This window comes from Oncorhynchus mykiss, chromosome 26 (genome assembly GCF_013265735.2).
Source record: "Oncorhynchus mykiss isolate Arlee chromosome 26, USDA_OmykA_1.1, whole genome shotgun sequence".
Lineage (NCBI taxonomy): Eukaryota > Metazoa > Chordata > Actinopteri > Salmoniformes > Salmonidae > Oncorhynchus > Oncorhynchus mykiss.
The window spans coordinates 2,105,908-2,130,450 of record NC_048590.1 but is presented as its reverse complement, the minus strand read 5'-3'; the positions used below and the strand labels follow the sequence as shown (position 1 = coordinate 2,130,450).

At 49.7% G+C, this 24,543-nt stretch overlaps 2 protein-coding genes across 4 annotated transcripts in view; one reads left to right on the top strand and one right to left on the bottom strand.

The window, feature by feature from the left end:
• LOC110518214 (centrosomal protein of 89 kDa-like) overlaps positions 1-24,543 on the top strand; it is a 160,492-nt gene that overhangs the window by 122,305 nt on the left and 13,644 nt on the right. For all 3 annotated transcript variants that reach the window (XM_036963777.1, XM_036963776.1, XM_036963775.1), the window contains exons 14-15: positions 187-276; positions 23,754-23,923. In XM_036963777.1, coding sequence (XP_036819672.1) covers positions 187-276; positions 23,754-23,923 — 260 coding nt within the window. The remainder of the gene's footprint in view (positions 1-186; positions 277-23,753; positions 23,924-24,543) is intronic.
• On the bottom strand, positions 10,903-23,700 carry LOC110518853 (E3 ubiquitin-protein ligase RNF182-like). Its single transcript, XM_036963778.1, has 2 exons — positions 23,028-23,700; positions 10,903-12,465 (listed from the first exon to the last, which is right to left on the bottom strand). The coding sequence occupies exon 2, from the start codon at positions 12,452-12,454 to the stop codon at positions 11,687-11,689; it is 768 nt and encodes a 255-aa protein (XP_036819673.1). The 5' UTR covers positions 12,455-12,465; positions 23,028-23,700; the 3' UTR covers positions 10,903-11,686.

The following is a 24,543-nucleotide window of genomic DNA, read 5'->3' as shown; positions in this document are numbered from 1 at the left end:
TCCTCATCCCTCTCTCGCTCTCCCTCCCTTCTTATACCTCTCTCTCGCTCTCCCTCCCTCCCTCCCTCCCTCATCCCTCTCTCGCTCTCCCTCCCTCCTCATCCCTCTCTCGATCCCTCTCTCGCTCTCCTCCTCCACTCCTCTCCCAGATCCGTAACCCTCCCTGTCTCCTCTCTCCCTCCGCAGGCCTCGTCCCTAGAGCACGACAAGCAGGGGGTGATCAGCAGGATTGTGGAGGACACCGTGCGGCTCGGAAAGCTTCAAGAGAAGGTCAAGGTAAAGCAGCCACAACACCACCCTGGCACACTAACTCTGAGCTCTCGACAACCATCCCCTGAGCCCCTGACAACCATCCCCTGAGCCCCCGACAACCATCCCCTGAGCCCCCGACAACCATCCCCTGAGCCCCTGACAACCATCCCCTGAGCCCCTGACAACCATCCCTGAGCCCCCGACACACTAACTCTGAGCCCCCGACAACCATCCCTGAGCCCCTGACAACCATCCCTGAGCCCCTGACAACCATCCCTGAACCCCCCGACAACCATCCCTGAGCCCCTGACAACCATCCCCTGTGCCCCTGACAACCATCCCCTGAGCCCCCGACAACCATCCCCTGAGCCCCTGACAACCATCCCTGAGCCCCCGACAACCATCCCCGAGCCCCCCGACAACCATCCCCGAGCCCCCCGACAACCATCCCTGAGCCCCCAGACAACCATCCCCAAGCCCCCCGACAACCATCCCCGAGCCCCCCGACAACCATCCCTGAGCCCCCAGACAACCATCCCTGAGGCCCCCGACAACCATCCCTCCGCCTTCACACACACTAATCCCCGAGGCGAGCCCTGACAACCAGTCCTGTTCTTGGGACCCATTATCCTGGCTGCCCCTGCTGGGGGGTGGAGTGTGAGTGAGGGGAGCCTCAGGGCTCCACACGTCCAGTGTTCTTGTCAGAACTGTCGTGGGGAGAGAGTGTACGTGGGGAGAGAGTGTACGTGGGGAGAGAGTGTACGTGGGGAGAGAGTGTACGTGGGGAGAGAGTGTACGTGGGGAGAGAGTGTACGTGGGGAGAGAGTGTACGTGGGGAGAGAGTGTATGTGGGGAGAGAGTGTACGTGGGGAGAGAGTGTACGTGGGGAGAGAGTGTACGTGGGGAGAGAGTGTACGTGGGGAGAGAGTGTACGTGGGGAGAGAGTGTAGGTGGGGAGAGTGTGTAGGTGGGGAGAGTGTGTAGGTGGGGAGAGTGTGTAGGTGGGGAGAGTGTGTAGGTGGGGAGAGTGTGTAGGTGGGGAGAGTGTGTAGGTGGGGAGAGAGTGTAGGTGGGGAGAGAGTGTAGGTGGGGAGAGTGTGTAGGTGGGTTACCATCGACCGACAGGCCGACAAGTACGGTTACAGCTGCCTGCCCGGGCATTTCACAGACAGATCAAACCAGTTAGAGAAGCTCTCTTTCCGACCCTGCCTCGCCTCGCCCTGCCTCTCCTGTCTCATCCTGCCTCGCCCTGCCTCGCCCTGCCTCCCCTGTCTCATCCTGCCTCGCCCTGCCTCGCCCTGCCTCGCCCTGCCTCCCCTGTCTCATCCTGCCTCGCCCTGCCTCGCCCTGCCTCGCCCTGCCTCCCCTCGCCCTGCCTCGCCCTGCCTCACCCTTTAATAATGTTTAAACTATCCCTAGAGTAATCAAAGTGTTAACCATGACTGTAATGGGAGGAAATTTAGCCGTAATGTTAATGCTACAGAACGCCAGCATCCATTTAGTTTTGGGCTGTCTTATCAGTTTAGCATTCAGTCTTAGCAGGGGCCAGTACCTCTCTCTGTCTCTGTCTGTGTCTCTATCTGTGTCTGTCTGACTCTCTCTGTCTCCTCTCTCCCTTATTTGAGGATGTGAAACAGCTCAATATGTGCCTGTTCTCCTCTCATTGATATTCTGAAGGCTGTTTACTGCTGTGAAGCCTGCTTTCTGCAGTGGGCCTGGAGAGCAGTCTCCCCTCATTTCACCCCTCTATCTTCCCTTCTCTCTCTCTCTTCTCTGCCCTTCTCTCTCTCTCTCTCTCTGCCCTTCTCTCTCTCCTCTCTGCCCTTCTCTCTCTCTCCCTCTTCTCTGCCCTCTCTCTCTCTCTCTCTCTCTCTCTCTCTCTCTCTCTCTCTCTCTCTCTCTCTCTCTCTCTCTCTCTCTCTCTCTCTCTCTCTCTCTCTCTCTCTCTCTCTGTCTCTCTCTCTCTCTCTCTCTCTCTCTCTCTCTCTGTCTCTCTCTCTCTCTCTCTTTCTCTCTCTCTCTCTCTCTCTCTCTCTCTCTCTCTCTCCATCTCTCTGTCTCTCTCTCTCTGTCTCTCTCTTTCTCTCTCTCCCCCTCTCTCTCTCTCTCTCTCTCTCTCTCTCTCTCTCTCTCTCTCTCTCTCTCTCTCTCTCTCTCTCTCTCTCTCTCTCTCTCTCTCTCTCTCTCTCTCTCTCTCTCTCTCTCTCTCTCTCTCTCTCTCTCTCTCTCTCTCTCTCTCTCTCTCTCTCTCTCTCTCTCTCTCTCTCTCTCTCAATTCAATTCAAAGGGTCTTTATTGGCATGGGAGTGTTTACATTGCCAAAGTAAGTGAAAAACTAAAAATAACACAAGAAAAACCAACAAAGTGAGTTAATCAAAACAAAGACAACAACCAGACATTAACACAGACAACAACCAGACATTAACACAGACAACAACCAGACATTAACACAGACAACAACCAGACATTAACACAGACAATAACCAGACATTAACACAGACAACAACCAGACATTAACACAGACAACAACCAGACATTAACACAGACAACAAACACTGTGAAATAACACAAATGGAATCATGTAGTAACCAAAAAAGTGTTAAACAAATCAAAATATATTTTAGATGTTACATTCTTCAAAGTAGCCACCCTTTGCCTTGATGACAGCTTTGATTGATGACAATCAAATACTTAAACTTGATTGAAGTCCACCTGTGTAAAATTCAATGGATTGGACATGATTTGGCAAGGCAACACACCTGTCTATATAAGGTCTCACAGCTGACAGTGCATATCAGAGCAAAAACCAAGCCATGAGGTGGAAGGAATTATCCCATGGTGCTCCGAGACAGGATTGTGTCGAGGCACAGATCTGGGGAAGGGAACCAGTGGTTCATGGTTCCTAATATTTGTTGTGTCTTTTCTGGTCGATGAAGCTGAAAATTGCAACCAACTTTCTATGACTTGTTTTAAAAATAGAGATATTTTGGAGATTTTCTTTTCAAATATCTGAAAGTGAGAGGTTGTAATCTGAATCAAGGGAGAGGTTGTAATCTGAATCAAGGGAGAGGTTGTAATCTGAATCAAGGGAGAGGTTGTAATCTGAATCAAGGGAGAGGTTGGAATCTGAATCAAGGGAGAGGTTGGAATCTGAATCAAGGGAGAGGTTGGAATCTGAATCAAGGGAGAGGTTGGAATCTGAATCAAGGGAGAGGTTGGAATCTGAATCAAGGGAGAGGTTGGAATCTGAATCAAGGGAGAGGTTGTAATCTGAATCAAGGGAGAGGTTGTAATCTGAATCAAGGGAGAGGTTGTAATCTGAATCAAGGGAGAGGTTGTAATCTGAATCAAGGGAGAGGTTGTAATCTGAATCAAGGGAGAGGTTGTAATCTGAATCAAGGGAGAGGTTGGAATCTGAATCAAGGGAGAGGTTGTAATCTGAATCAAGGGAGAGGTTGTAATCTGAATCAAGGGAGGGGTTGTAATCTGAATCAAGGGAGGGGTTGTAATCTGAATCAAGGGAGGGGTCTCTCTGTCTCTCTCTATCTCTCTGTCTCTCTCTCTCTGTCTCTCTCTATCTCTCTCTCTGTATCTCTCTCTCTGTATCTCTATCTCTCTGTATCTCTGTCTCTCTCTCTCTCTCTCTCTCTCTCTCTATCTATCTCTCTGTATCTCTATCTCTCTGTATCTCTGTCTCTCTCTATCTCTCTGTCTCTCTCTCTATCTCTCTCTCTGTCTCTCTCTATCTCTCTCTCTGTATCTCTCTCTCGCTGTCTCTCTCCCTCTCTCCTGCTGCCTCTCCCGGTGGTTAATTAACCACACCAGATGAGTCTATCTCAGCAGTGTAAATCATCACTGCTGCTCAGGGATCTCAGCATGGTGTGTGTGTGTGTGTGTGTGTGTGTGTGTGTGTGTGTGTGTGTGTGTGTGTGTGTGTGTGTGTGTGTGTGTGTGTGTGTGTGTGTGTGTGTGTGTGTGTGTGTGTGTGTGTGTGTGTGTGTGTGTGTGTGTGTGTGTGTGTGTGTGTGTGTGTGTGTGTGTGTGTGTGTGTGTGTGTGTGTGTGTGTGTGCATGCAGTATAAGGAGATGCACACCTGTTGTGTTGGCTAACCACACACACACACACCTGTTGTGTTGGCTAACCACACACACACACACACACACACACACCCGTTGTGTTGGCTAACCACACACACAACCTCTACACAGAATCCATCAACTTCCTCATTCAACTTTTATAGGATGTAATAAATGTCTCAGCTGTAATCAACATCTCGGGGACCATGGCAACACACGCTTCCCTCACTGTAGTGGTAGGAGCTTCACTGACCCCTCTGGTCTAAAGTAGTGCACTATGTAGGGAATAGGGCTCTAAAGTAGTGTAATATGTAGGCAATAGGGCCCTGGTTAGACGTAGTGTACTATGCATGGAATAGGGTAGAGAGAGTAGAGTATAGATGGAGTTTCTACCATTGGATTGGTGGAGTCATTGGCTAGAGGGAGTTTCTATCATTGGATTGGTGGAGTCATTGGCTAGAGGGAGTTTCTATCATTGGATTGGTGGAGTCATTGGCTAGAGGGAGTTTCTATCATTGCATTGGTGGAGTCATTGGCTAGAGGGAGTTTCTATCATTGGATTGGTGGAGTCATTGGCTAGAGGGAGTTCCTATCATTGGATTGGTGTAGTCATTGGCTAGAGGGAGTTTCTATCATTGTATTGGTGGAGTCATTGGCTAGAGGGAGTTCCTATCATTGGATTGGCTGATTCATTGGCTAGAGGGAGTTTCTACCATTGGATTGGTGGAGTCATTGGCTAGAGGGAGTTTCTATCATTGGATTGGTGGAGTCATTGGCTAGAGGGAGTTCCTATCATTGGATTGGCTGATTCATTGGCTAGAGGGAGTTTCTATCATTGGATTGGTGGAGTCATTGGCTAGAGGGAGTTTCTACCATTGGATTGGTGGAGTCATTGGCTAGAGGGAGTTTCTATCATTGGATTGGTGGAGTCATTGGCTAGAGGGAGTTTCTATCATTGGATTGGCGGAGTCATTGGCTAGAGGGAGTTTCTATCATTGGATTGGCTGATTCATTGGCTAGAGGGAGTTTCTATCATTGGATTGGTGGAGTCATTGGCTAGAGGGAGTTTCTATCATTGGATTGGTGGAGTCATTGGCTAGAGGGAGTTTCTACCATTGGATTGGTGGAGTCATTGGCTAGAGGGAGTTTCTACCATTGGATTGGTGGAGTCATTGGCTAGAGGGAGTTTCTAGCATTACTAAATCCATGGGAAGTTTGAACCCCTGTGTGTATTTTTGGTCGATTGGGTCTCTATCTCTCTGTCTCTGTCTGTCTCTGTCTCTCTCTCTCTCTCTCTCTCTCTCTCTCTGTCTCTCTCGCTGTATCTCTCTCTATCTCTGTCTCTCTCTCACTGTCTCTCTCTCTCTCTGTATCTCTCTCTCTGTCTCTCTCTCTATCTATGTCTCTCTCTCTCTATCTCTGTCTCTCTCTCTCTGTCTCTCTCTCTCTCTCTCTGTATCTCTCTCTCCCACAAATTGTTAGTTCACATGTTCTGACAATTCTATGACTTGGTCTCTATAGCAACAGCACTTCAAGCTGGGGATGAGAGGGAGGAGGGGAGATGAGAGGCCAGAGGGAGAGCTGCTTGTCTGAGTCTCCTGGGGTTCATCAGGGGTGAGAGGCAAACAACATCCTCACAATATCCCTTATTAACCTGACTAAAACATCCTCACAATATCTCTTATAAACCTGACTAAAACATCCTCACAATATCCCTTATAAACCTGACTAAAACATCCTCACAATATCCCTTATAAACCTGACTAAAGCATCCTCACAATATCTCTTATAAACCTGACTAAAACATCCTCACACTATCCCTTATAAACCTGACTAAAACATGTCAGGTTCACTGGTGTCTGAGAGAGACAGAGAGACAGAACTAGACTGTCTTCCTCTCTGAGAACCAATCAGGTTCACTGGTGTCTGAGAGGGACAGAGAGACAGAACTAGACTGTCTTCCTCTCTGAGAACCAATCAGGTTCACTGGTGTCTGAGAGAGCTAGAACTAGACTGTCTTCCTCTCTGAGAACCAATCAGGTTCACTGGTGTCTGAGAGAGACAGAACTAGACTGTCTTCCTCTCTGAGAACCAATCAGGTTCACTGGTGTCTGAGAGAGACAGAACTAGACTGTCTTCCTCTCTGAGAACCAATCAGGGAGGGTAATTGCTACACAGCAGTTGCATGACAGCTGTATGTTCTGTTCTGGTGGTTTCCTCTTATTTTAAGAGAAATGTTGTTTTGGGTTCCAGATTGAACACCTAGCAGAATGTGTCTGGGGTTGTCTCCTGGCTCCCTTTAGTGATGTACTACCCCATAGGGCCCTGGTCTAAAGTAGTGCACTATATAGGGAATAGGGTGCCATAGGGCCCTGGTCTAAAGTAGTGCACTATATAAGGTGCCATAGGGCTCTGGTGCCATTTGGTACACAGCCTGTGTGCTGTCGAGCGATGAGGAGAAGCGATGAGGAGAAGCGATGAGGAGATGCGATGAGGAGATGCGATGAGGAGAAGCGATGAGGAGATGCGATGAGGAGATGCGATGAGGAGAAGCGATGAGGAGAAGCGATGAGGAGAAGCGATGAGGAGAAGCGATGAGGAGAAGCGATGAGGAGATGCGATGAGGAGAAGAGATGAGGAGAAGCGATGAGGAGAAGCAATGAGGAGATGCGACAGGATTGAAATGAAAGTACTTCATGTGTGGGTTACAAAAGAGACATGGATTCTGGAAACAGCTTTTCACAGAAGTAATGCAGCGATGGGAATCAGGGATATTTTAGTTCAATAGTCTTTAACTACTTAACAGGACTGTTAAGGGGTATTTAACCTTTGACCTTTTTGGAAATGTATTTTATGCTTATTCTTATTTTAGACTTCAAATTAAAGCCCCCCCCCCCCCCCCCCCCCCCCCCCCCCCCCCCCCCCCCCCCCCCTAGCCCTGGTTCATCCTTGGGAGCATTTTCCAAACGCCTGAAGTTACCACGTTCATCTCTACAAACAATAGTACGCAAGTATAAACACCACGCAGCCGTCATACCGCTCAGGAAGGAGACGCGTTCTGTCTCCTAGAGATGAACGTACTTTGGTGCTAAAAGAGCAAATCAATCCCAGAACAACAGCAAAGTACCTTGTGAAGATGCTGGAGGAAACGGGTACAAAAGTATCTATTTCCACAGTAAAACGAGTCCTATATCGACATAACCTGAAAGGCCGCTCAGCAAGGAAGAAGCCACTGCTCCAAAACTGCCATAGAAAAGCCAGACTACGGTTTGTAACTGCACATGGTGACAAAGATCGTACTTTTTGGAGAAATGTCTTCTGGTCTGATGAAACAAAAATAGAACTGTTTGGCCATAATGACCATCGTCCCTTTTTGGAGAAAAAGGGGGAAGGGGATTTGAGGTGTCAAATCAAATCAAATGTATTTATATAGCCCTTCGTACATCAGCTGATATCTCAAAGTGCTGTACAGAAACCCTGTCTAAAACTGGGAGGGGGAGGGGGAGAGAGGGGAAGAGGGACGGGAGGGGGAGGGAGAGAGGTTGGGAATGAAAGAATTGAGGGGAGAGAGAAGATTGACTAAATTATTAAAGCACTATTAAAATTCATTCAACACAGTTGCCTGAAATGCCTTAAAAGGTGTTTAATATTTGATTGGTTTCCGTATATAGATTTGGGGGTTTTGCTTCAGAATTAAATGGTTTGTTTTTGCCATTTTGCACCATTTTCTAACAGACATGTTATGAACAGGAGAGAAGAGTGAATGTTTTATCCATCAGGAGTGTTTACCCTGGCTCTGTTAATAGACATGTTATGAACAGGAGAGAAGAGTGAATGTTTTATCCAACAGGAGAGTTTACCCTGTCTCTGTTAATGGACATGTTATGAACATGAGTGTCTAGTGTTTACCCTGGCTCTGTTAATAGACATGTTATGAACAGGAGTGTTTACCCTGGCTCTGTTAATGGACATGTTATGAACAGGAGTGTTTACCCTGGTTCTGTTAATAGACATGTTATGAACAGGAGTGTTTACCGTGGCTCTGTTAATGGACATGTTATGAACAGGAGTGTTTACCCTGGCTCTGTTAATGGACATGTTATGAACAGGAGTGTCTAGTGTTTACCCTGGCTCTGTTAATAGACATGTTATGAACAGGAGTGTCTAGTGTTTACCCTGGCTCTGTTAATGGACATGTTATGAACAGGAGTGTTTACCTGGGTCCTGTCCTGCTGTTCATATACAGGAAGACAGTGTGACAGACTGATCCTGTCCTGCTGTTCGTATACAGAAAGACAGTGTGACAGACTGATCCTGTCCTGCTGTTCATATACAGGAAGACAGTGTGACAGACTGATCCTGTCCTGCTGTTCGTATACAGGAAGACAGTGTGACAGACTGATCCTGTCCTGCTGTTCATATACAGGAAGACAGTGTGACAGACTGATCCTATAATGTCTGCTGCCTGTCACTCTGATCAAGATGGCACCCTATTCCCTATGTAGTGCACTACCAGGACCCATTAGGCTCTGGTCAGAATTAGTGTGGCTGTACTCTGGCTCTAGCAGGAGGCCGGCCTCTACTCTGGCTGTAGCAGGAGGCTGGTCGGCCTCTACTCTGTAGCAGGAGGCTGATCTCTACTCTGTAGCAGGAGGCTGGCCGGGTCTCTACTCTGGCTGTCTGGCCGAACTCTACTCTGGCTGTAGCAGGAGGCTGGTCGGCCTCTACTCTGTAGCAGGAGGCTGATCTCTACTCTGTAGCAGGAGGCTGGCCGGGTCTCTACTCTGGCTGTCTGGCCGAACTCTACTCTGGCTGTAGCAGGAGGCTGGTCGGCCTCTACTCTGTAGCAGGAGGCTGATCTCTACTCTGTAGCAGGAGGCTGGCCGGGTCTCTACTCTGGCTGTCTGGCCGAACTCTACTCTGGCTGTAGTAGGAGGCTGGCCGGCCGGCCTCTACTCTGTCCCCTCATTATAGCCTAGTTGATGTTATTCCTGATGACTTTAATCTGTTGATGGAAGTAGGATGCATTTGATTGGTTTAATCTGGGGGGAAATAACTCCAATCATTGATCAGCTAAATGTGTTGTTTTGAAGAAAGAAAGAGGCAACAAGAAACAGCCATTATTGAATCATTATTTTCTGTTTATTTCAATGATGTATCGTATCTCCTGAAGGAGTTGTCCTTTTCACAGTCAGTCTGTTATATGGCAAGATGAACCTCTAGAGCTGGGATCCTCATGGTCTGTTTGATCAGAGACAGAATAACTGAGAGGAAACAAGAGTCCCCTCAGCCAGCTGGTTCTGAGGCTCAGTTCACTAACCCAAACCAACCCCATAGAGCCTCAGGACAGCAGTCAGCCAGCTGTTTCTGAGGCTCAGTTCACTAACCCAAACCAACCCCATAGAGCCTCAGGACAGCAGTCAGCCAGCTGTTTCTGAGGCTCAGTTCACTAACCCAAACCAACCCCATAGAGCCTCAGGACAGCAGTCAGCCAGCTGGTTCTGAGGCTCAGTTCACTAACCCAAACCAACCCCATAGAGCCTCAGGACAGCAGTCAGCCAGCTGGTTCTGAGGCTCAGTTCACTAACCCAAACCAACCCCATAGAGCCTCAGGACAGCAGTCAGCCAGCTGGTTCTGAGGCCCAGTTGAGGGAACATGGAGACAGAGAGACATCTTTATGGTCCTGTTTGTCTCCAGACTCTCTGGACTAGATGAGCTAAATGGTAATGCTCCTATTATCTGATCTATTAGAAACTGCAACTCCCTTGTCTTTACTGTTAACTGCCAAAGGGCCCCGTTGTTGCACATGGAAATACAACTAACCTATAGAACTGGAAGGTTCTGAGACATATTGAGAGATTGACTGGAAGGTTCTGAGACATATTGAGAGTTTGACTGGAAGGCTCTGAGACATATTGACAGTTTGACTGGAAGGTTCTGAGACATATTGAGAGTTTGAGTGGAAGGCTCTGAGACATATTGAGAGTTGAAGGTTCTGAGACATATTGAGAGTTTGACTGGAAGGTTCTGAGACATATTGACAGTTTGACTGGAAGGTTCTGAGACATATTGACAGTTTGACTGGAAGGTTCTGAGACATATTGACAGTTTGACTGGAAGGTTCTGAGACATATTGACAGTTTGACTGGAAGGTTCTGAGACATATTGACAGTTTGACTGGAAGGCTCTGAGACATATTGACAGTTTGACTGGAAGGTTCTGAGACATATTGACAGTTTGACTGAAAGGCTCTGAGACATATTGACAGTTTGACTGGAAGGTTCTGAGACATATTGACAGTTTGCCTGGAAGGTTCTGAGACATATTGAGAGTTTGACTGGAAGGTTCTGAGACATATTGACAGTTGAAGGCTCTGAGACATATTGACAGTTGAAGGCTCTGAGACATATTGACAGTTTGACTGGAAGGCTCTGAGACATATTGACAGTTTGCCTGGAAGGTTCTGAGACATATTGACAGTTTGACTGAAAGGCTCTGAGACATATTGACAGTTTGACTGGAAGGTTCTGAGACAGTTTGCCAAACCTGCTTTATAATTTGACAACAACAATCCATTGTTACCCAGCCCTCCATTAGTCTCCAGTCTCCAGTCTCCAGTCTCTCACACAGGGCTGGAATGCCCGTTGGCGCCAGTTCTCAATCCACAGACTGTATGGAGAGTTCAGCAAACAGCTTTCAATACAGAGATTGTCAATCCCCTTGTTCTGATTGGGACAGTAAAGGACGCCATGTTGATTCCAACAGTCCAGTATTTTCCCTCCCTCCAACCCGGCTGGTCACTAGATTGGGGCAGTAAAGGACACCATGTTGATTCCAACAGTCCAGTATTTTCCCTCCCTCCAACCCGGCTGGTTGTTAGATTGGGGCAGTAAAGGACGCCATGTTGATTCCAACAGTCCAGTATTTTCCCTCCCTCCAACCCGGCTGGTTGTTAGATTGGGACAGTAAAGGACGCCATGTTGATTCCAACAGTCCAGTATTTTCCCTCCCTCCAACCCGGCTGGTCACTAGATTGGGGCAGTAAAGGACACCATGTTGATTCCAACAGTCCAGTATTTTCCCTCCCTCCAACCCGGCTGGTTGTTAGATTGGGGCAGTAAAGGACGCCATGTTGATTCCAACAGTCCAGTATTTTCCCTCCCTCCAACCCGGCTGGTCACTAGATTGGGGCAGTAAAGGACACCATGTTGACTACAACAGTCCAGTATTTTCCCTCCCTCCAACCCGGCTGGTTGTTAGATTGGGGCAGTAAAGGACACCATGTTGATTCCAACAGTCCAGTATTTTCCCTCCCTCCAACCCCAGCATCTGTCAGTACCTTGTTGAGTCAGTCAGTCAGCCCCTAGACGAGCAGTCACACATGCCCTGGCAGAGACACTGGCAGAACCCATAGACCAGACACACAGTCAGACTGGACGGTACCAGGCTCACACAGACTATGCCCAGCGTCACCCTCTGGATCACCAGCAGGTAGATGCCCAGGGGCAGGGACCCGAAGTAGAACAGCCCCAGGAGCCACACCAGGAACCTGGGGACGTGCGAACACAACTTGGACAGGGCTTCCTGAACCTCCTGCCCGTTGGAGCCCACGGAGATAGAGTCCAGGCTGTGCTCTGTGAAGTGGTCTGAGCTTCCCAGGCCCCCGGGCCCCGTGTCCCTCTGAACCTCCATGATAGTGATCACCAGGCAGTTGGAGGAGTGAAGCGAGGGGGAGGTGGAGGACAGGCTCTTGGGGGTGAGGGTCACCTCTTGGTCAGAGCTCCAGGACTTATCCCTGACAGCCAGGCAGGATATGACGTTGGAGTCGTCGGGGAGGCCCGACACCTCGTATTCGCTGACCTCTGTTTCGTGTCGGCAGAAGGGGCAGGAAATGCAGCCCAAGACGTCCCCCGTGTCCAGGATCTTGTTGAGGCAGCGGGCACACACCCGGTGGAGGCAGTCCAGGATCTTGGGCCTGCGGTTGTGGACATTGTAACGCTGGTAACAGATCTTACACTCCAGCTCGTCTGTGATTGGTGGGGTCGGGCTCAGGGTGGGGGTGGTGACAGGGTTGACGGTGGAGGGGGGCATCTCATCCGGGTCAGGCTGAGGAACACTCATCATGGACACATGCTCTGAGGAAGAGAGGGAGAGAGAGATGGAGGGAGAGAGAGAGATGGAGGGAGGGAGGGAGAGAGAGGAAGGGAGAGAGGGTGATGGAGAGAGAGAGAGTGAGAGAGAGGGAGGGAGGGAGTGAGAGGGATGGAGGGAGGGAGAGAGGGGGAGGGAGAGGGGGATGGAGAGAGAGGGAGGGAGAGAGAGGGAGGGAGAGGGGAATGGAGAGAGAGGGAGAGGGGGATGGAGAGAGAGGGAGAGGGGGATGGAGAGAGCGTGAGAGAGAGAGAGGGAGGGAGAGGGGAATGGGGAGAGGGGGATGGAGAGAGAGGGAGAGGGGGATGGAGAGAGAGAGAGAGAGAGAGAGAGGGAGTGAGTGAGAGGGATGGAGAGAGATAGATGGAGGAATGGAGAGAGGGAGGGAGAGAGAGGGATGGAGAGAGAGAAGTTAGGTAATTTCTTTACACCTTATGGTACATTTTTCAAGTTCATTAAAGAGGTCAAAGGTACTCGAGACATTTAGAATATTTTCACAATTTCAAAAACATTCATGAAAATGAGTTTCTCAATATCATGGCAAGTACATGTGATGGTGAATGAGTACCAAAAGATTTACACCAAGTGTGATGTTTCTGATGTGGTCTGATGAAACCACATCAGACTGTCGTTGACCCTACCTCTATCAGCTCTAGAACAACACACCACACTGTTGTTGACCTCTATCAGGACTAGAACAACACACCAGACTGTTGTTGACCTCTATCAGGACTAGAACAACACATCAGACTGTTGTTGACCCTACCTCTATCAAGACTAGAACAACACATCAGACTGTTGTTGACCTCTATCAGGACTAGAACAACACACCAGACTGTTGTTGACCCTACCTCTATCAGGACTAGAACAACACACCAGACTGTTGTTGACCTCTATCAGGACTAGAACAACACATCAGACTGTTGTTGACCTCTATCAGGACTAGAACAACACACCAGACTGTTGTTGACCTCTATCAGGACTAGAACAACACACCAGACTGTTGTTGACCTCTATCAGGACTAGAACAACACACCAGACTGTTGTTGACCTCTATCAGGACTAGAACAAGACCATCTCTACTAAACGTCCCTGTCTCCTCATGTCTCTGTCTCTGTTCTGCAGCCTCTATCTCTACTAAAGGTCCCTGTCTCCTCATGTCTGAGCTGTTCATTGTGTTCTTCATAATGTGGTCGATCAGAAGGCAGGCTGTGTCTGTTTCTACTCAGAGAGATAACGTAATGACTTCTCCACGTAGAGGTTATTCACTGTGTCTGTTTCTACTCAGAGAGATAACGTAATGACTTCTCCACGTAGAGGTTATTCACTATGTCTGTTTCTACTCAGAGAGATAACGTAGTGACTTCTCCACGTAGAGGTTATTCACTATGTCTGTTTCTACTCTGAGAGATAACGTAGTGACTTCTCCACGTAGAGGTTATTCACTATGTCTGTTTCTACTCAGAGAGATAACGTAGTGACTTCTCCACGTAGAGGTTATTCACTATGTCTGTTTCTACTCAGAGAGATAACGTAGTGACTTCTCCACGTAGAGGTTATTCACTATGTCTGTTTCTACTCAGAGAGATAACGTAATGACTTCTCCACGTAGAGGTTATTCACTGTGTCTGTTTCTACTCAGAGAGATAACGTAATGACTTCTCCACGTAGAGGTTATTCACTATGTCTGTTTCTACTCAGAGAGATAACGTAGTGACTTCTCCACGTAGAGGTTATTCACTGTGTCTGTTTCTACTCAGAGAGATAACGTAGTGACTTCTCCACGTAGAGGTTATTCACTATGTCTGTTTCTACTCAGAGAGATAACGTAGTGACTTCTCCACGTAGAGGTTATTCACTATGTCTGTTTCTACTCAGAGAGATAACGTAGTGACTTCTCCACGTAGAGGTTATTCACTATGTCTGTTTCTACTCAGAGAGATAACGTAGTGACTTCTCCACGTAGAGGTTATTCACTATGTCTGTTTCTACTCAGAGAGATAACGTAATGACTTCTCCACGTAGAGGTTATTCACTGTGTCTGTTTCTACTCAGAGAGATAATGTAATGACTTTAGCCTGGTTGACTGTTCAGAGACAGGTTAGCGTGGTTACTGCTCAGAGACAGGTTAGCATGGCTGACTGCTCAGAGACGGGTTAGCCTGGCTGACTGCTCAGAGACGGGTTAGCCTGGCTGACTGACTGCTCAGTGTGGCTGACTGCTCAGAGACGGGTTAGCCTGGCTGACTGCTCAGAGACGGGTTAGCCTGGCTGACTGACTGCTCAGTGTGGCTGACTGCTCAGAGATGGGTTAGTGTGGCTGACTGCTCAGAGACGGGTTAGCCTGGCTGACTGACTGCTCAGTGTGGCTGACTACTCAGAGACGGGTTAGTGTGGCTGACTGTTCAGAGACGGGTTAGCCTGGCTGACTGACCGCTCAGTGTGGCTGACTACTCAGAGACGGGTTAGCCTGGCTGACTGTTCAGAGATGGGTTAGTGTGGCTGACTGCTCAGAGACGGGTTAGCCTGGCTGACTGTTCAGAGACGGGTTAGCCTGGCTGACTGTTCAGAGACGGGTTACCCTATGGTGAAGCCCATTGGTGGAGAGTGGACTGTAGCCTAAGACAGGTGTTTTATTTATGGGTAGATTGCTATTTCTGTCGTGAGTTTATTTTTGGACTTGACGCTAGTCTGTGCATTATTAAATCCAGTCAAATACAACCGTGACTTCTATACACACCATGATATATTCAGAGGATGGAGAGAGAGAGATGGGGGGAGAGAGAGATGGGGCTTAGATGGAGAGAGAGATGGGGGGAGAGAGAGATGGGGCTTAGATGGAGAAAGAGATGGGGGGGTTAGAGGGAGAGAGATGGAGGGAGAGAAGAGGGGTTAGAGGGAGAGAGATGGAGGGAGAAGGGGATGGGAGAGATGGAGAGAGAGAAGAGGGGTTAGAGGGAGAGAGATGGAGAGAGGGGTTAGAGGGAGAGAGATGAAGGAGGGAGAAGGGGATGGGAGAGATAGAGAGAGAGATTGTGTGTGAGGAAGAGAGAGAGAGAGAAGAGGGGTTAGAGGGAGAGAGATGAAGGAGAGAGAAGGGGATGAGAGAGATTGTGTATGAGGAAGAGAGAGCGCATACCAGGCAGTAGAACTTTGGCGGTAATACTGTTATTATTGAAAATGATTTATAGGAGTTGAAAAAAGAATCCGGTCTGATCGTAAAGAATAATGTCTGCTAGGACCTATTTTATCATATCAGCAGTACATTTAGACAACACCGAAGGGTGAGGGGCCTCCAATGTGTTTTAATAGACCGCGTCTTTTTACTGCCCCGCCCCTCTGCTTCCTGGCTGAAAGGTTCATTGTTGATTTGCACAGCAGCAGCTCTGCTCTCTCCTCAGCTGTCTCTCTGAGGACCGACTGACACCCTAGAGGGAGGGAGCGGTGGCTGTCTCTCTGTGGAAGAGGACTGACTGACACCCTAGAAGGAGGGAGCGGTGGCTGTCTCTCTGTGGAAGAGGACCGACTGACACCCTAGAGGGAGGGAGCGGTGGCTGTTTCTCTGAGGACCGATTGACACCCTAGAGGGAGGGAGCGGTGGCTGTCTCTCTGTGGAAGAGGACCGACTGACACCCTAGAGGGAGGGAGCGGTGGCTGTTTCTCTGAGGACCGACTGACACCCTAGAGGGAGGGAGCGGTGGCTGTCTCTCTGTGGAAGAGGACCGACTGACACCCTAGAGGGAGGGAGCGGTGGCTGTCTCTCTGAGGACCGACTGACACCCTAGAGGGAGGGAGCGGTGGCTGTTTCTCTGAGGACCGACTGACACCCTAGAGGGAGGGAGCGGTGGCTGTCTCTCTGAGGACCGACTGACACCCTAGAGGGAGGGAGCGGTGGCTGTCTCTCTGTGGACCGACTGACACCCTAGAGGGAGGGAGCGGTGGCTGTCTCTCTGAGGACCGACTGACACCCTAGAGGGAGGGAGCGGTGGCTGTCTCTCTGTGTGGACCGACTGACACCCTAGAGGTGGCTGTCTCTCTGTGGAAGAGGACCGACCGACACCCTAGAGGTGGCTGTCTCTCTGTGGAAGAGGACCGACCGACACCCTAGAGGTAGCTGTCTCTCTGTGGAAGAGGAGTGACTGACACCCTAGAGGTGGCTGTCTCTCTGTGGAAGAGGACCGACTGACACCCTAGAGGGAGGAAGCGGTGGCTGTCTCTCTGTGGAAGAGGACCGACTGACACCCTAGAGGTGGCTGTTTCTCTGTGGAAGAGGACCGACTGACACCCTAGAGGTGGCTGTCTCTCTGTGGAAGAGGACCGACCGACACCCTAGAGGTGGCTGTCTCTCTGTGTGGACCGACTGACACCCTAGAGGTGGCTGTCTTTCTGTGGAAGAGGACCGACCGACACCCTAGAGGTGGCTGTCTCTCTGTGGAAGAGGACTGACTGACACCCTAGAGGTGGCTGTCTCTCTGTGGAAGAGGACTGACTGACACCCTAGAGGTGGCTGTCTCTCTGTGGAAGAGGACCGACCGACACCCTAGAGGTGGCTGTCTCTCTGTGGAATAGGACCGACCGACACCCTAGAGGTGGCTGTCTCTCTGAGGAAGAGGACCGACTGACACCCTAGAGGGAGGGAGCAGTGGCTGTCTCTCTGTGCTAATGAGCTGTTGTCACTTGGAGAGAGAGAGAGAGAAGGAGGGAGAGAGATGGAGAGAAACCTTTGCTTTCAATCCCCCTAAGTAGCAGTAGGGGAAACACCCTGTGCATGGTTTACTGTTTCAGACATTTCCCTGGCTATGTAGTCAAGTAACCATAGTAACACACCAATAGGTTTTGCCAACATGCAACTTCCCCCAACATGTCTATGTTTTCCCTAAATGCTGGTGGGAGCATTCCTTGTTTCCTGCTTATTCCCTTCTGATTCCGGGACCCATATTACTTTGAGGAAACACGGCACGGTTTGATATTCACACCCTCTGCTTTGGGAAATACTGTTGAAGGAATTCATGAAGTCATCTAGCTCCCATCACTCGTAACTACCTCGATAACACAACACCCTAGAGCCACATCAACGCCGTGTCAGACAATGGAACCTAGTGTAGTGTGTTGCTGAGGACAATGGAACCTAGTGTAGTGTGCTGCTGGGGACAATGGAACCTAGTGTAGTGTGCTGCTGGGGACAATGGAATCTAGTGTAGTGTGCTGCTGGGGACAATGGAATCTAGTGTAGTGTGCTGCTGGGGACAATGGAACCTAGTGTAGTGTGCTGCTGGGGACAATGGAACCTAGTGTAGTGTGCTGCTGGGGACAATAGAACCTAGTGTAGTGTGCTGCTGGGGACAATGGAACCTAGTGTAGTGTGCTGCTGGGGACAATGGAATCTAGTGTAGTGTGCTGCTGGGGACAATGGAACCTAGTGTAGTGTGCTACTGTGTACAATGGAACCTAGTGTAGTGTGCTGCTGGGGACAATGGAACCTAGTGTAGTGTGCTGCTGGGGACAATGGAACCTAGTGTAGTGTGCTACTGTGTACAATGGAACCTAGTGTAGTGTGTTGCTGGGGACAATGGAACCTAGTGTAGTGTGCTGCTGGAGACAATGGAACCTAGTGTAGTGTGCTGCTGGGGACAATGGAACCTAGTGTAGTGTGCTGCTGGGGACAATGGAACCTAGTGTAGTGTGCTGCTGGGGACAATGGAACCTAGTGTAGTGTGCTGCTGGGGACAATGGAACCTAGTGTAGTGTGCTACTGTGTACAATGGAACCTAGTGTAGTGTGCTGCTGGGGACAATGGAACCTAGTGTAGTGTGCTGCTGGGGCCAATGGAACCTAGTGTAGTGTGCTGCTGGGGACAATGGAACCTAGTGTAGTGTGCTGCTGGGGACAATGGAACCTAGTGTAGTGTGCTGCTGGGGACAATGGAACCTAGTGTAGTGTGCTACTGGGGACAATGGAACCTAGTGTAGTGTACTACTGAGGACAATGGAACCTAGTGTAGTGTGCTACTGAGGACAATGGAACCTAGTGTAGTGTGCTTCTGGGGACAATGGAACCTAGTGTAGTGTGCTGCTGGGGACAATGGAACCTAGTGTAGTGTGCTGCTGGGGACAATGGAACCTAGTGTAGTGTGCTTCTGGGGACAATGGAACCTAGTGTAGTGTGCTGCTGGGGACAATGGAACCTAGTGTAGTGTGCTGCTGGGGACAATGGAACCTAGTGTAGTGTGCTGCTGGGGACAATGGAACCTAGTGTAGTGTGCTGCTGGGGTCAATGGAACCTAGTGTAGTGTGCTGCTGGGGACAATGGAACCTAGTGTAGTGTGCTGCTGGGGACAATGGAACCTAGTGTAGTGTGCTGCTGGGGACAATAGAACCTAGTGTAGTGTGCTGGGGACAATGGAACCTAGTGTAGTGTGCTGCTGGAGACAATGGAACCTAGTGTAGTGTGCTGCTGGGGACAATGGAACCTAGTGTAGTGTGCTGGGGACAATGGAACCTAGTGTAGTGTGCTGCTGGGGACAATGGAACCTAGTGTAGTGTGCTGCTGGGGACAATGGAACCTAGTGTAGTGTGCTACTGGGGACAATGGAACCTAGTGTAGTGTACTACTGAGGACAATGGAACCTAGTGTAGTGTGCTACTGAGGACAATGGAACCTAGTGTAGTGTGCTTCTGGGGACAATGGAACCTAGTGTAGTGTGCTGCTGGGGACAATGGAACCTAGTGTAGTGTGCTGCTGGGGACAATGGAACCTAGTGTAGTGTGCTGCTGGAGACAATGGAACCTAGTGTAGTGTGCTGCTGGAGACAATGGAACCTAGTGTAGCAGACATTAAAAGATGCCAGAGAGTTGTCCCCACATCCATTTCTCAGGGTTAACAGAAGTTAGGTTGAAAATACTGGATACCTAAAAACCTGAAACATCTGCTTTCCTCCGACCCCGCGGAGAGGGGATCTGATATAGACTCATAGTTCTGCTGTGTTGTAGAGGGGATCTGATATAGACTCATAGTTCTGCTGTGTTGTAGAGGGGATCTGATATAGACTCATAGTTCTGCTGTGTTGTAGAGAGGGGATCTGATATAGACTCATAGTTCTGCTGTGTTGTAGAGGGGATCTGATATAGACTCATAGTTCTGCTGTGTTGTAGAGAGGATCTGATATAGACTCATAGTTCTGCTGTGTTGTAGAGAGGATCTGATATAGACTCATAGTTCTGCTGTGTTGTAGAGAGGGGATCTAATATAGACTCATAGTTCTGCTGTGTTGTAGAGAGTGGATCTGATATAGACTCATAGTTCTGCTGTGTTGTAGAGAGGATCTGATATAGACTCATAGTTCTGCTGTGTTGTAGAGAGGATCTGATATAGACTCATAGTTCTGCTGTGTTGTAGAGAGGATCTGATATAGACTCATAGTTCTGCTGTGTTGTAGAGAGGATCTGATATAGACTCATAGTTCTGCTGTGTTGTAGAGAGGGGATCTAATATAGACTCATAGTTCTGCTGTGTTGTAGAGAGTGGATCTGATATAGACTCATAGTTCTGCTGTGTTGTAGAGAGGGGATCTAATATAGACTCATAGTTCTGCTGTGTTGTAGAGAGTGGGTCTGATATAGACTCATAGTTCTGCTGTGTTGTAGAGGGGATCTGATACTCAGCCCTGCTTCACTCAGCCCTGTTTTACTCAGCCCTGCTTCACTCAGCCCTGTTTTACTCAGCCCTGTTTTACTCGGCCCTGTTTTACTCAGCCCTGCTTCACTCAGCCCTGCTTCACTCAGCCCTGTTTTACTCAGCCCTGTTTTACTCAGGCCCTGTTTTACTCAGCCCTGTTTCACTCAGCCCTGTTTTACTCAGCCCTGTTTTACTCAGCCCTGTTTTACTCAGCCCTGTTTCATTCAGCCCTGTTTCATTCAGCCCTGTTTCACTCAGCCCTGTTTTACTCAGCCCTGTTTTACACAGCCCTGTTTTACTCAGCCCTGTTTTACTCAGCCCTGCTTCACTCAGCCCTGCTTCACTCAGCCCTGTTTTACTCAGCCCTGTTTTACTCAGGCCCTGTTTTACTCAGCCCTGTTTCACTCAGCCCTGTTTTACTCAGCCCTGTTTTACTCAGCCCTGTTTTACTCAGCCCTGTTTTACTCAGCCCTGTTTCTCTCAGCCCTGTTTCACTCAGCCCTGCTTCACTCAGCCCTGTTTCACTCAGCCCTGTTTTACTCAGCCCTGTTTTACTCAGCCCTGTTTTACTCAGCCCTGTTTTACTCAGCCCTGCTTCACTCAGCCCTGTTTTACTCAGCCCTGCTTCACTCAGCCCTGCTTCACTCAGCCCTGTTTTACTCAGCCCTGTTTTACTCAGGCCCTGTTTTACTCAGCCCTGTTTCACTCAGCCCTGTTTTACTCAGCCCTGTTTTACTCAGCCCTGTTTTACTCAGCCCTGTTTCATTCAGCCCTGTTTCACTCAGCCCTGTTTTACTCAGCCCTGTTTTACACAGCCCTGTTTTTCTCAGGCCCTGTTTTACTCAGCCCTGCCTCAGCAACAGATAGCCCAGCTCTCCTTCTCTCTCTCCTCTCTCTTTATTTTCTCTCTCCTTCTCTCTCTCTCCTCTCTCCTTCTTTTCTCTCTCCTTCTCTCTCTCCTCTCTCCTTCTTTTCTCTCTCCTTCTCTCTCATTCTGTCTCTACCAGCTCTCCTTCTCTGTCTACCAGCAACATATTGCACAAGCAAGATAGGCACACATCGAGACTTATATTAACCCCCGCTGTACCAAACGAAACGCTAGGCAAGAATGATGGGGAAATAATGTCAAGACACCTTTTTTCTGTGATAATTACATTTATGAATGCCTGGCTGGGCTGGGGGACAGTGGATGAAGTTTATGAATGCCTAGCTGGGATATGGGACAGTGGATGAAGTTTATGAATGCCTGGTTGGGCTGGGGGGCAGTATATGAAGTTTATTTGTGCCTGGGGTGGGCTGCTGGACAGTGGATGAAGTTTATAAATGCCTGGCTGGGCTGTGGGACAGTGGATAAAGTTTATGAATGCCTGGCTGGGCTGTGGGACAGTGGATGAAGTTAATGAATGCCTGGCTGGGCTGTGGGACAGTGGATGAAGTTTATGAATGCCTGGCTGGGCTGTGGGACAGTGGATGAAGTTTATGAATGCCTGGCTGGGCTGTGGGACAGTGGATGAAGTTTATGAATGCCTGGCTGGGCTGTGGGACAGTGGATGAAGTTAAGGAATGCCTGGGTGGGCTGTGGGACAGTGGATGAAGTTTATGAATGCCTGGCTGGGCTGTGGGACAGTGGATGAAGTTAAGGAATGCCTGGGTGGGCTGTGGGACAGTGGATGAAGTTTATGAATGCCTGGCTGGGCTGTGGGACAGTGGATGAAGTTAATGATTGCCTGGGTGGGCTGCTGGACAGTGGATGAAGTTTATGATTGCCTGGGTGGGCTGCTGGACAGTGGATGAAGTTAATGATTGCCTGGGTGGGCTGCTGGACAGTGGATGAAGTTAATGATTGCCTGGGTGGGCTGCTGGAAGGTGGATGAAGTTAATGATTGCCTGGGTGGGCTGCTGGACAGTGGATGAAGTTAATTATTGCCTGGGTGGGCTGCTGGACAGTGGATGAAGTTAATGATTGCCTGGGTGGGCTGCTGGACAGTGGATGAAGTTTATGATTGCCTGGGTGGGCTGCTGGACAGTGGATGAAGTTAATGATTGCCTGAGTGGGCTGCTGGAAGGTGGATGAAGTTAATGATTGCCTGGGTGGGCTGCTGGAAGGTGGATGAAGTTAATGATTGCCTGAGTGGGCTGCTGGACAGTGGATGAAGTTAATGATTGCCTGAGTGGGCTGCTGGAAGGTGGATGAAGTTAATGATTGCCTGGGTGGGCTGCTGGAAGGTGGATGAAGTTAATGAATGCCTGAGTGGGCTGCTGGACAGTGGATGAAGTTAATGATTGCCTGAGTGGGCTGCTGGAAGGTGGATGAAGTTAGTGATTGCCTGGGTGGGCTGCTGGAAGGTGGATGAAGTTAATGATTGCCTGGATGGGCTGCTGGAAGGTGGATGAAGTTAGTGAATGCCTGGGTGGGCTGCTGGAAGGTGGATGAAGTTAATGATTGCCTGGGTGGGCTGCTGGACAGTGGATGAAGTTAATGATTGCCTGGGTGGGCTGCTGGACAGTGGATGAAGTTAATGATTGCCTGGGTGCACTGCTGGACAGTGGATGAAGTTAATGATTGCCTGGGTGGGCTGCTGGACAGTGGATGAAGTTAATGATTGCCTGGGTGGGCTGCTGGACAGTGGATGAAGTTAATGATTGCCTGGGTGGGCTGCTGGACAGTGGATGAAGTTAATGATTGCCTGGGTGGGCTGCTGGACAGTGGATGAAGTTAATGATTGCCTGGGTGGGCTGCTGGACAGTGGATAACTGCACCTCTGAGTGCTCTCACACACAGACACACTAACACACATACTGAGACAAACACACTAACACACACATTAGAAGGTAAACAAGTACCCCTCTCTCTCCCTTCCCCAAATCCTTACCTTACCCTGCAGTAGGTCCAGTGTCTGGGTACTCCAGTGGTCCAGTGTCTGGGTACTCCAGTGGTCCAGTGTCTGAGTGGTCCAGTGTCTGGGTACTCCAGTGGTCCAGTGTCTGGGTACTCCAGTGGTCCAGTGTCTGGGTACTCCAGTGGTACAGTGGCTCAGTGGTCCAGTGTCTGGGTACTCCAGTGGTCCAGTGGCTCAGTGGTCCAGTGTCTGGGTACTCCAGTGGTCCAGTGTCTGGGTACTCCAGTGGTACAGTGGCTCAGTGGTCCAGTGTCTGGGTACTCCAGTGGTCCAGTGGCTCAGTGGTCCAGTGTCTGGGTACTCCAGTGGTCCAGTGTCTGAGTACTCCAGTGGTCCAGTGTCTGAGTACTCCAGTGGTCCAGTGTCTGAGTACTCCAGTGGTCCAGTGTCTGGGTACTCCAGTGGTACAGTGGCTCAGTGGTCCAGTGTCTGGGTACTCCAGTGGTCCAGTGGCTCAGTGGTCCAGTGTCTGGGTACTCCAGTGGTCCAGTGTCTGGGTACTCCAGTGGTCCAGTGTCTGAGTACTTAATAGCCTTAGTTCTCCTATGCTCCTCAAGGTGCTGGTAGTAGTGGTGGTGCTAAATGTCCATTCTGTGGTGGAGCCATCCCCCTGACAGGGTCTCCTCTCTCTCACAGGGAGCCTCTCTCTCTCTCCAGGAACAGCCAGCGGTCTGACTGCCTCCTCTTCTCCCCCTCCAGGTGTACAAGAAGCAGGCAGCCTGCAGCCTGGGGGTTCTGGGCCAGAGGCTGGTGGAGCAGGAGGAGGACTTTGCAGGGAGGGCAGCCTCCTACCAGACAGAAATACAGCACCTCCAGAGGCTTCTACGAAACAAACAGCACGACCTGGACGGAGTGCTGCAGCAGAAAAGGTACCAGCCAGGGAAACAGGCAGACAGTCAGAGAACTAGGCAGCCAGCCAGGCAGCTACTCAGCCAGGGAAACAGGCAGACAGTCAGAGAACCAGGCAGCCAGCCAGGCAGCTACTCAGCCAGGAAAACAGGCAGACAGTCAGAGAACCAGGCAGCCAGCCAGGCAGCTACTCAGCCAGGGAAACAGGCAGCCAGTCAGAGAAACAGACAGGCAGAGAGACGGTAGCCGAGTCACACACAGGCAGGAGTAGTGAGCAGGCAGGCAGCCGAGTCACTAGCAACGCAAACCAATGACAGGCCCCCGGAGGGAGAGCAAGGTGGGGAGGAGGGGGAGTCAGCAAGCGCTTCTGCCTGGGAAAGACGGAACAGTCACTCTTCCTCTCTGTGTCACTCTCTCTCTCTGTTGTTCTCTCTCTCTCGGTGTTACGCTCTCTTTCTCTGTCTCTCTCTCACAGTCACTCTCCCTCTCTGTGTCACTCTCGCTCTCTGTTGTTCTCTTAATGCTGTTCTCTCTCTCGCTGTTGCTCTCTCTCTTTCTGATGTCCTCAATTGTCTTTCTTTAGTGCTCTCTCTCTCGCTCTCTCTCACTCTTTAATGCTCTCCTCTCTTTCCCTCCCCTT